Below are 12,518 nucleotides of genomic sequence, written 5' to 3'. Positions count from 1 at the left end.
AACCACTAGAACAGTTCTCGATCAATTAATCGATTTTTGGATTATTATTAATATTACACATAATATACAAAAATTGACATAATTTTTCTTAGTGAAAGAGAATCCCCTTAATTACAATTATTAGCGTCAATTAGCCGAATTAATTTATCCAAATTCTTTTAAATGCTTTCAATACTTGATATTTTTAAAATTTAACGAAATTAAAACTGGTCTCACTAATGTCACTAATGCTCAAATTAAATTCACCATAATACGAAATTGATCCCCAAACATTGACAGTGACAAAGGAAGAAACTACAATATCCAAGTCAGTATTACCGAAAACAGAATAGAAAATATTAAAAAAAAAATTGCTCTTGAGAAGTTCCCAATAAAAATATTATGACGCCACCCTTAGGTAAGTAAAAACAAAATTCTACTGCAATTAACACAACCAACGTTATTGTATTTTACATATAGTACATAGCTAAGGACAGGATTTTGTAAAGTACTATATGTATAACTGGTAAAGAGTGACCCAAAAAATAGCCTCTTTTTGGTCACACGATTTTGGAACTGAATTTTGTGCCAAACGATATCTTATGCTGAGACATCAATCCCACGAAATTTTCAAGTTGAGGTGACAATTAGTTTCTGAGATATGGGAGATCAAAGAAGTGAAAATTCGTTAAGGCGTCAGCAAAACCCTTGGAAATAATTGTTTAAATTATCGGACTGACATAGAAGTTCGTACATTGAAGCGTATGGGTCGACGCGTTAACGAATTTTCACTTCCATATCTCAGAAACTAATTGTCACCTCAACTCAAAACTTGTTGTGATTGATGTCTGATCATAAGGTATCATTTGACACAAAATTCAGTTGCAAAATCGTGGGACCAAAAAGAGGCTAAAAAAGGCCTCATTTTTTGAGTCACTCTTTGTAACACTTTGTATGACAATTGAACTCTAATAATATCAATAAAAACAAATGACTGACTCTAATAGACTCTAATTAGAAAAATGATACGTGGTGCCTTCGTGTTAATCACTGCTATGCTAACTCTCTTGCCATTTATTTCAGACACATTAGCTCTGGATGCTGAAAAATCATTGCTGCCATTTTGCCTCTCTATTATGCAAATCCACCTGTATGTTTTTTTGTGGAGGTTCCCTGCAGAACCGAATGACCAGATAGTTCTAATGAAATGCCTCCTTCCGTGCAGATGGAAAAAGTATTCAGCCACGCTTGGAGGGGTCGCCATGGCACCGATACAAAAGAAATACTGGAGCTTCTCACCGAAAGGCAAACAACCCCAGAGGAAATTCAAGTTCAATTTATCGACGACGATCAGGTACGATAAAAAACGAGCAAGCTCAATGGAACCAAAGAATGAAGTACACAAATGAAGCAAATAATCTGCTGAAAGCTATTCGCTTTATGTAATACAAATTAAGTATTTAATAAAGACACTATAATGTTTAATTCTTATGAACATGTAAAGCGTTCCAAAAGCAAAGGAAATATTGTGAAGGTCTCTTTGTAGAATTATATATTTTACAAAGAAATTTTATCGTAGGATTGAAGTTATACAGAAATCTTTTACTACTATTAATTAATTCCTTCTGCAAATTGAAAATGGCAATTAACGATTATAATTTTCTATGTGCAGGGTTTGCAACGACGACACGCTGTTGATACATCTCTAATGATACATTTCTTCGGGAAAGATGGCATGAATGAGCTGAAATACGAAGATTTCAAGCGTTTCATGGAGAATCTGCAGCAAGAAGTTCTAGAGCTGGAGTTCCATGAATTCAGTAAAGGACGCGACACCATTTCCGAATTGGACTTTGCTAAAATATTATTACGATATACCTACATCGATACCGACGAGTAAGTACTATTCGGAAATTTGGAGCTACTACTCCTATTAAACATATTTTTCATATTAATATATCAAATTGAAGATTGTAGGATCTGTCAAGACACGGCACGAAATGATGCAAAATTAATTAAAATAAAAGAGTTTATTCCCACTTATCATTCTCTATATTTTTCAGTAGCGTTCAAAACGTACTGAGAAAAAAATTATCTGTCCCCCCATTTATCTCATGAAAGCACCCAACTTTGTGCTTGATAATTTTTTCAGTGGAGATAATGAGATGCTCTGCTGTTTCTATTGACCCATTCCTAGGCTACAAAGTTTACAAGTCTCTTTTATCCCAACTGTTTCATTCATGCTCTCAACTAAAGCTAAGAGTATTTGTCAAAAGTTTTCCTATTCAAATGTTGACACTGTTCGAGTATTCTAGTATACATGGAATAAAATTTAAACATTCAAGGATAACTTTAAAGACTTTAATAGAAGTTTAAACACAAGTAGAGGACAATTAAATATACGTATTTTTTTTATTGCAGGTGTGACAAGTATTTGGAGAGGATAATGCAGAATTCCGAACTTCAAACTGGCATCACGTTCAATGAGTTTCGACTTTTCTATCAGTTCCTAAATAACCTGGACGACTTTTCCATCGCCATGCGAATGTACACCCTCGCCGACCACCCAATATCCAAAGGTTCAAAGAATCGTTCCTCACTCGAGAAATCTACACAGCTGAAAATGAAGGATGTAACAATTCTCGTCCCTTTGCAGACGAATTCCAACGAGCTGTAAAAATATGCACCGGGAGCTTACTCTCGTTTCACATGATCGACACAATCTTCGCACTGTTCGACGAAGATGGCGATGGCCAGCTGTCTTACAAGGAGTTCATCGCCATAATGAAAGATCGACTCCACAGAGGATTCAAGGTATTAACCGAAAATGTAGTCTCCTAGATTTTCGAAATTTTTTATTCTTGGTAGAATGTGAGGAACTATTCGAGGAGTTAGATTCCGATATTTAGTGATAGAGAAGTAGGTGTTGAGATGAATTATTCCATTTCTCCTGTCTCATTTCAAAATGGAGCAAAAGAAATATTCTGCTTCTCATAAGTATCAGCAGTGACATGTGTATAATAGATGTTAGTTTGCTTTCAAATGCATGACTGATATACATACACACACCTGACTGCAATTGGAGCAGAACAGTTTCAACACCCAGATGGACGCCATTATTCAGTCAATTTAATTAAGCACTCTTTGAAAATGATTTACGTTGACTTTCAAGGTGATTCTCATAAGCTGGAGTGTGCATTTACGAGCATTTAAGTTTAATAAGGATAAACTAACGAATCCAAATTCTGATCGCTGTCGTACGCGTGAAGCAGCTTTCAGGAAATCAAGGGAAAGCTTAATCTTAATATATAAAGCAGATAGCTTCTATATGTTTGTGTGTTTGTCTGTCGCCTAAAAACTTTCGAACGGTAAACTCTGGGATCACGAAATGTGTCCCAGAACTGTATGCCTAGCTAATCCAGATGAATGTGACTATTTTCACAAAAAAAAAAAATAAAACAAAATTTTTTTATAAAATGAGAATCTAAAGAGTGACCCGAAAATGAGGCCTTTTTAGCCTCTTTTTGGTCCCACGATTTTGCAACAATTATTTCCAGGGTTTTTGCTGACTGCTAACAACGAATTTGAACTTAGATTTTCAAAATTCACGAAAAGAAAATAAAAATCAAGAAATATAAATGTCTATGTAGTGGGTGTTTTTTTTAATGTATCGTCCACCATGTTGAATTGGCCATTGTGAGTCAGCAAAACTCCTGGAAATAATTGTTTAAATTATCGGACTGACATAAAAGTCCGTCCATAAAAGTACATCGAAGTGTATGGGATGACGCCTTAACGAATTTTCACTTCTTTGACCTCCCATATCTCAGAAACTAATTGTCACCTCAACTTGAAAATTTCGTGTGATTGATGTCTCAGCATAAGGTATCGTTTCGCATAAAATTCAGTTCCAAAATCGTGGGACCAAAGAGAGGCTATTTTTTGGGTCACTCTTTCGGGTGAAGTCGAGTAGGAAAGCTACTTAGTATCCAATATGTTGTCCACTAATTTTAAGCTACTGTTATTAGATGATGACACACTAACACCCACTACCATATGTAAAATACTAAACATAGACACTATATTTTAGAAACGTATATTGCCTCGTCCACCGCAAAGGGTTAAATAGTATCTTCCGATTACCGTAATTCTACGTTTATATTTTACAGTCGCAGCAACGAAGGGAGGGTTGGCAAGCATTTACTTACTGCGTGAAACAGGAAATGAAGACACGTTAATTGGTAATTAATGAAGAAGAGGAACCGAAGAACGGATACAAACGTGAAGCGTTGAAGAATATGAAGTGCCACTACGTCCTAGTCCCATCGCATTAATTTTATTGCGATAACCGCAGTTACCATTGCACAGTACACACGACTAGCTCTCTACCTCTAATCTTTACTTATTTAATGTTTTGTTGCATTTTCGCGGTTTCACGATTGTTACACTGTACTCTGCGGAAAACTACACTAGTCCTTGATAAATACAATTATCGTTGCCAACGATCTTACCGTTTTCCCAAGTATCTATTATTTAGCTAATACAGTTGTTCTCGGTTAAGTTGATAATCTCAGGTTCCGAGAATAGATAATTTCACGCCTCCGATTTCAAGCTTCACAGAGTTTTATGATTTTCGGAGCTAGAGAATTGGAGACAGGTCTTTTTCATTAAGAAGTGAAAATGTCATATTCCTCGTTTGTATCTTCTCGACTAAAAGACACCAAATAGCATGCAAATCAGACTATAATTAACGAAATTACATTAAAAATTAATTTACAGAATGTAATGGTATTTCCGTTAAAAAGAGTCCGATGTACAATCAATTTTGTGTGTTTTAATCGGGAAAACACAAGGAATGAATTGGTACCATTTTCATGAAGATCAATGAAAAATATAGAAATTTCAATATGCGGCTGCGCGGCGTCCTTTAAATTTCGCGGTTCGTCGAAAGTCGAGCTCTCGGTCGGCAAGGTCTCCTCGCAAAAAATGATAGTGGGGATGATTTTGTATCAACCTACCGGGGTAAATTTATCAAGTTAACCAGGAGCAGCTGTAACGTGGAAATGGATATTTATTGAACGTTACATAAAAACGTTGTATATAATGTATTTTTGTCTTTGAATTAAAGTTATCATAACATAAGATCTTCTATACCTCATTCACATAATTGTTACGTGATAAAATAAAATGTTCAAAACTGCTATACTGGAACAGATGAATGTATTGAAAAGCTGAAGCTTGTTCTATTAAAATCTATGTCTTTTATTTTATTGTATGAAGAGAAGAAATGAATTTAGTTTTAAAAACTATTCATTTATGATTAATCGATTTTTCCCGCTAGTTTTATATTGCAGTAACTGATACTTTATCATATTAGTTGAATAAATTGAAACACTCATGAATCTAAATTTTTGTAGCATCTAAAATAATTTAAACTTTAGTAACACTGAATGTAATTGAAAATTCCATTTCATGTAAACTACTATAATATTATGTAATTATTCAAATCATGATTACAACTCCATATATTTATTCTTGCTATCGACAATTTAATTTCTAAACGGCAAATGCATCTTTTACCACTTCCATGCCATTAAAATACAACATAAATCAAATTTATTCAGAGTTCTGTCCAAACCTAAATAATTATATATTACCCATTAAAATCTCTAATTCAACGAACCTTAGTACTCCAAATATACATGTACATCATCTAACAGCATATATTATAATATTCTAATCCAAGTCTGGCTGTTACAACCATCAAACTAGAATTTAATATACCAAAGTATCACTTTGCTTAAAATAACAGAAGATTCCTTTTGTTAATATTCCTATTACATTACTTTGGAAAAATGCCTTAGCATCTGTAATTCCGAATATAAATTTTCCAAGACTGATCATATCCAAATTTCTGTCGTTTTATAAAAGCACCCCCTACTCATTCAAGAATTTGAAGTCACCGAAGTAATTACGAATTACGAATTATCTGCACGTACAGATACAGCAGCAGGCCTGTAAATGCAGTAGTTTAATAGCGTCAATCAAGCTGCATTTTCACTCTCAAGTTACAAAGTACCGTTCGTCCCACGTGCACCACCACCAGTGGCCCAGTTCTCTCTTTTTGCCGCAGACTGCGCTTGGTAATTGTTGTTTGTTATCACTCATCACACTGATTGCCGTCTGGTGGTCTCGTAAATTGAGCTGACCAAAAAAAAACCACTGTTCATTTACTTGTCCTCCGGCCTGGCATCAAACGAGCTTCGTTGAGAGCAATGATTCCGCGAAAAAGCTTCCTAGTTCCAGAATAACGACCACTGTCTAGGAATGCAATTTTCTGGCGAGTTTAAGCGGCCTGGCTCAAAGCTCGAGTCGCCTGATTAATTGTTAAGATGGCTCTGGCAGCTAGAGCATGTAAATATGTATTGCATTGCTTAAAATTCACGTTATGGACATTCCACAACCCCCTATAACGTTGTGACTTTGAGGTAACATGTCATATTATCTGTTTTATATTGGAGATGCTACTTCACAAAAGTTCCATATTCAACTATTGTTATATACTTAGTAATATGTCTGCGAAATGAAATTGAAACGTACCTGTCAATTTATATGCAATATTGAATGTCTACCAATTTCTTACAAATCTCAGTTATAAAGTATTAAGTAATACGTTTGTTGAATTTTCAAACCTTTTAGAATGATGGAAATTGCCTGGTGTATTTACGTTTGCAAAGTGAAGGGTGCCTTTTTTGGAAAATATCTTAGATATAGGGTGGACCAAAGTACAGTGTACCTACTGAAGAAAATAATTAAAATGGAAAGGGGTTGACAGAAATGATGTGCTTAAGGGGCAGTTCCGGTCTAGAGCCCCAAAAACAAGTGATCTTTAGGAATTAATTAAAAGAAAACTAATGTATATAATTTAAAGGGACTTTTTGCACTGTATTAAGAATGTCTTAAGCTATAGAAATAAATTTTTGTTTTAAAATTAATCACTGCAGACGGCACTGGGGAGTCGTTAAAGTCGAGGCGTCAAAAAATTCACTCAAATCGGTGAAACCTGTAGTGCCTAAACCATAGGTTTGAAATAAAACGACAATGCTAGATTATTAAAGGGCATGACACTCGCTCGTCGACTTAGCAGTAAATATTTCAAAAAATTTCATTTTTTGAGAAAATAATGACTCGAAGTTTGAAATCACTTTTTCCCTATATTTCTCGTCCTTTCAACGGTTTTAAAAATTATAATTTTTCATTTTTTTTTAATTTTACTGGTTTCTCCGCGGGCCAGAAATATATTCTTCAAAATGTCGAGGGAATTCTATTCGGAGTCACAATTTCTCAATCTTCTTTCAATTTTAAATTAAAGAATTTTACGACACTTGGAAGATATTTTCTGATATTGAATATCCTTATCGGTAATTTCTCTTAAATATTATACTGTCTAATTCATTGAACTAGGATAGCATAGCTTCAAATTTTAATTCAATAACTCCTTCGGTGGTAAGATCGTCGACCTCGATTGTATCTACATTATGTGCATATGGTGCGAGAAAATGATTTCTAGTTCTTTAATTGAATTTAATTAAAAACGCTTCTTCGCTGCTTTATTAAAGAATTATTTCATACAGTAATTCAGCTAATCACGATGCACGGACTACTGTGTTCACACTTTACCATCTAAACGGTTAATAATACGATGAATATGAATTGGTATGGTATACTATAGTTGGAATAAAATCAAATGGCCACTGCAAACCGTTCGAGCTATCCTCACTATGTTAGTTTACCACTCGTAAAGTGTTAAATTAATTTTCACTTAAACAATTAATTCCATATCTAACTGTGTATTAATTATGATATAATAGACAGTTAGAATAAGAAATATACGAAGTTCCGTTTGGAGAAACTTCCACTACACCAACTTTTAACAATCTGAGATTTAAGTTGTACTCTAGAATATTCGAAATGAAAATCTCTTCTTTTAAAAACTGTTCACGCGAAATTTACGAAATAAATCTCTAATACACACAAGTACAGCGGAAAATATCAATATAATATCGTTGGCTACAACTGCTTCTTCCAATCTGTAACAATTAAATATTCAAAAACTACGACTAAAAAAATGGTATCTCGATTAAAAAATTTGCCACCTGCACAGAACAATTCTTTCTTCGTTCAACCTATGCTACGAGTTATTGCTGTTTAAAAATGTTAAATACCTACCCTGCTGAGAGATCATTGGCAATAAATTTTATTTTCGAAAGAAGAAAATTAAATTTTATATACGTTATTTCGAACATTTGAGAAAATGTAAACATACGAGCGAACAGACACTAACCAAAGGCTATTGATACCCTAAATTCGCGAAAGTCGAGAGTTGTTGTCAAACTTGAACGCAACCGTCATCGTTATGTCAGCGTTTGTCATTGACAATGAGACTTGTCCCAGAAGTTTGCCTGTTTGACGCGATACTGCACGTTCTCTACGTGTTTGCAATATTCAAGCTTCCCTGTTCGCGAGAAGCAATAGACACTAAAACTGTAAATTAAACGAAATTCGATAATTTCAACGACCACAATTTTAACCGTTACGACGATCGAGTGAAAACTGAGATAAACGTGACTATTATTTCATAAATTTCTGACACGAAGGGTATTAAACTTGAAGTGAAATAAATTACGGGAATTTATCCTTGACTATTTACCATATAATAGGCAGGAAGAGGTAAAAGTCCGGTCTGACAGGAATTTCGAATAAAAAAGGAAAAGGATCGTAGAAACAATGGAAGTGAAAACTTATTACAGGTATGTACGCTTATTATAAATAAAATATGCAGACTTCTGTGGTACGCGAATGATTCCGTCTTGTAATACAGAATACAAGGTTTTTCAAATATCACATCAATTTTCTCGCGATAGCGTAATTCGATAGACTTCCAATTTCGACTCTATATAGACGATAGGTACTTATCTATTAGCATTACCAAATTCCTTGTTATAAAGACGATCGTAATGTAGGGGAGAGTCCTGCAGTACCGGCCACTCTAAGTCTTTGTACTATAACTTGGGCTATTGTTGGTAAAAATCAAATTTCAAAAAAGTAATTTGTAGTACAAATTGTGCTTAATAAAAGGGGACGAATGGTTTTTCTTCAATTTTATCATAAAGATTAATAACTCGCTGGAATTAAAATAGTTGTAATTCGCAGCGAACGAAAAATTGTCGTCCAGTGCCGGCCAACTACTTAGTTAGTAGATTTTACGGCCTAAGTAATTAATAATTTTAATAAAAAAAATTTCTAGCATAGATTTTAGGCAAGTCTAAGTGACGCATGAAGTAGAGACGTAAGGTTACCTGTTTTCAATTACACGCTTTCAATAATATCGACTTTTGCCCCGGGCCTCGCAAACTCTAAGGGCGGCTCTGCTGCAGGACTTTCCCCTATAGGTACCACAACCACCTACATTTCCTATCTTTCAATATCTCCCACCACGAAAAAAGAAAACTAAATAAAAAACCCTCAAAATCCCAAACTCCTAAAACACAAAATTTAAAAAACCCGCTCCCGAGTACACCTAGCAATAGTGACGTCCCCAATGCGTGTGTCCATTCTCCAAACACACAAAGAAGCAAATAGATTGGGGGTGAAGGTGACTACTAGGGTGGCTCTTATTTATTATTGGTAAAATTTTTTTCAAGATTTTCTTCGGGGCACCCTCCAGAATAGTTCCAAATAATTAAAAAATAACCCGTGTAAAGTTTGAGCTCGATCGGATAACGGGAAAAGGTGCCCCTGGGCCCTTAAACATTTAAATCATTATTTAATATCCTCCAAGTTATTGATTAAGAATTTTTTTTATCTTATTTGCATATTTTGATATATCCCCCCCTTAAATGTTTAAAAAATAGTGCTCGAAACTAAAAATTCCATTTTTTCTTCGCCTTCATAAATAAAAAGTGTTCTAGAAGCATTTAAACTTTCAACATTTCAGGGGAAAAAGTTTTTTTTTCGGACTTTTTTCGAAAACCGTTTGTCGCACGAGAAAAACTAATACAACATAAAAGATGCTCCTTGTCCTGATCTACAACTTTTGTTTGACATATTCATTGATTTAATCAATAACTTGGAAAATATTATAAATAATCGATTTCGTGAGCTGTTAAATAATGATTTAAATGTTCAAAGGCCCAGGGGCACCCTTTCCCGTTATACGGATTTTTTTTAATTATTCGGAACTATTCTGGATGGTGCCCCGATGAAAATTCAAAAGTCGAAAATAAGAGCCACCCTAGTGACTACATTCGAGGTCTGCCATCCGATCTACTATCGAAGCATTACTCCCAGGAGATAACTACCAATCAACGCCCTCCCACGCACTCTGCTTACCATCCCCTCCTCTCCGCGAAACTCTCCCTATCGGCAGGTGAATTGCCCAGACATGAAGCACGCTGCGACGGAAAATATCAGCGCGAATCCCATGGAATTTATGTGTTCTGCCCTTGAACGAATGTCAAAGGAACGGCTCGCGAGGACACGGCAGATTCGATCAGGACTACTGTAGTGGGGAGCGGGCCGCGTTCGCACAAGGGATAGGATTTGGAGCGAACGCGAGGCGGCCGGTCAGTCGCGTTGTCAGAAGCACCAGGAGGAAGTGTCGCGCCGACACGAGCACCCGTCAGCTCGTCAGTCGCGAAAAGGAAGCGAATCGGCTTGATCCGCGCTGCTCGCCGCGCAGAAACCTCACGCTCGTAGTAAACCTCACGCTCGTAGTGCTAGTCGGCATCGTGGTGATCACCTGTCAGCTCGCCAAGTATTATCTACGGGCGGTCGGCCGATGCGCCACGTGCGTGATGGGCATGATGGGAATGTTCAAGTGGCTTAGAAAGTAAGTGATTGTGACTATTTCCGATTTGTCTTCACTCTGCATATCTGTCTGAGATAATAAAGAGCTGCAGAAGATTGAAAAACGTATGCGTTATCGGCGGAACGCTTGGAAGCAGTTGCTAACGATAACGATAAGCGTTTGAGAGTCTGGAAGACGCGACCGTCAGAAGTTGTTTTGTAAAGATGGAACGAGAGCTGGAGGTACAGGGAGCTCTTTTGTGTTGAACAATATTCATGAATTATTTAATTTGTTTTGCACTTTGGAATGGGAAAATATGAAACGTTAATGAAAATTGTATTAGAAGTTTGCGGAACAATAAGAACGTACCTGCTGATTCGTTGGGAAAGGAATTCGTATAAGTTCTCGTTATTATGCGAATCAGCGGAGTATTATTAATTTTAAATTATGATGCATGCTACTGAGTATTATTTAATACAGTATTTAGTCTGAAGTGACTGGACAAGTTTTTATAGTCCCACTGCTTCCAAGCTTTCTGACAACGATGATAAACTGTATCATCGAGACCGTTGCATATCTAAGATTATAATTGTCGAGATGAAAAGCGTGCAATTTGCGTATAAACGATTCGTTTTTGTTTTCTACTAGGGATCGCAATTACAATATTATGCCTGAAACGACTCAGTTTGGGACCCAAACCGACGACTTGAAACGTATATACTTCATGGACGAAATATTTTAAAATTCTCCCATTAGAATGTAAACAAAGATAGTAGTACCTATGTACGTCTCCAATTTAAATTCGGATATGCGTGCTGATTTGTGAAAAGTCGCATGTAGCAGGAGTAAAGGAAATCGTGGCTAAAATCTGGAGCAGGAACGACTTTAATTTATATCGCTCTTACAGCAAACGAGCAATTCGAATATTTTGTTAATGGAAGTAAGCAGGATGTTATGTAAATGATTTTATGTACACGACCCCCTTTTCTTAGTAACGGAAATAATCGTGATTGTATGTTATATACGCAATTATATAGTTCCTCGCTAAAAACAATAATCAGTAAACAACAGGTTGTAGGTGTACAGCTTTATAAGTTATACGTGTACGTGACCTTTCTCTAAATAACGATTGGTATTTTATTTTATACACCTGAAGGGTATATCACATTTGTTGTGCTGGTAGCAGTAATGAAGGAAGCAAAGGCAAATTTTGCAGATAAAATTCAATGTAATTTCAAGCACGTACTACATTGTTCTCCTACTTGAAGTTTATTCTACGTTCTTCAGTTCTTGTATATAGTAACCATTTGCACTCCAATTTATTCACTAACGGGTCGCTCATAAATACTTTTGTTATTCCATGTAAATCCACGAATTCTGTTACTCTTATAATGCTCAATGAAATCAACATGAAACGTTGGCAATACTAACTTGGTATGCCTGAGTGGTGTACTTGGATTGCAAACAGTTGAAGATGAAAATTCACCAGAAGTAATTATGCAACTAGCTACAATTAAAATTATTATAATTCTTTTGTACTTCCTTATTCTTTGGAATGCTAATACAAGATGTCTCAATTACACTTGCTGCTCAATTAAAATAAAATTCTAATCGCCTTGAACTACGATTTTGACTAACAACAAATAGTTATGCTCCTTCCCACCAGTGATCTCTGAATCGTTACAGAAAA

General features: G+C 35.6%; 2 protein-coding genes across 9 annotated transcripts in view; both read left to right on the top strand.

Annotated features, from left to right (window-relative positions):
• The window catches only part of LOC143379020 (calcium uptake protein 3, mitochondrial-like), a 30,863-nt gene extending 25,742 nt beyond the window's left edge, over positions 1-5,121 (top strand). For all 6 annotated transcript variants that reach the window (XM_076831297.1, XM_076831296.1, XM_076831300.1 and 3 more), the window contains 5 exons: positions 1,205-1,333; positions 1,652-1,875; positions 2,401-2,558; positions 2,636-2,793; positions 4,149-5,121. In XM_076831297.1, coding sequence (XP_076687412.1) covers positions 1,205-1,333; positions 1,652-1,875; positions 2,401-2,558; positions 2,636-2,793; positions 4,149-4,217 — 738 coding nt within the window. In that variant the 3' untranslated portion in view covers positions 4,218-5,121. The remainder of the gene's footprint in view (positions 1-1,204; positions 1,334-1,651; positions 1,876-2,400; positions 2,559-2,635; positions 2,794-4,148) is intronic.
• A 3,296-nt stretch (positions 5,122-8,417) lies between these two features.
• LOC143379018 (uncharacterized) overlaps positions 8,418-12,518 on the top strand; it is a 32,755-nt gene continuing 28,654 nt past the window's right edge. For 2 of the 3 annotated variants that reach the window (XM_076831291.1, XM_076831290.1), the window contains exons 1-2: positions 8,418-8,789; positions 10,502-10,870. In XM_076831291.1, the coding sequence (XP_076687406.1) occupies positions 8,767-8,789; positions 10,502-10,870 (392 nt within the window). In that variant the 5' untranslated portion in view covers positions 8,418-8,766. The remainder of the gene's footprint in view (positions 8,790-10,501; positions 10,871-12,518) is intronic. The other variant, XM_076831293.1, reaches the window with a different exon arrangement.

Source organism: Andrena cerasifolii, chromosome 2 (genome assembly GCF_050908995.1).
Source record: "Andrena cerasifolii isolate SP2316 chromosome 2, iyAndCera1_principal, whole genome shotgun sequence".
In the NCBI taxonomy this organism is placed as follows: domain Eukaryota; kingdom Metazoa; phylum Arthropoda; class Insecta; order Hymenoptera; family Andrenidae; genus Andrena; species Andrena cerasifolii.
The sequence above is the reverse complement of the archived record's forward strand: the minus strand, read 5'-3'. Positions and strand labels throughout refer to the sequence as shown.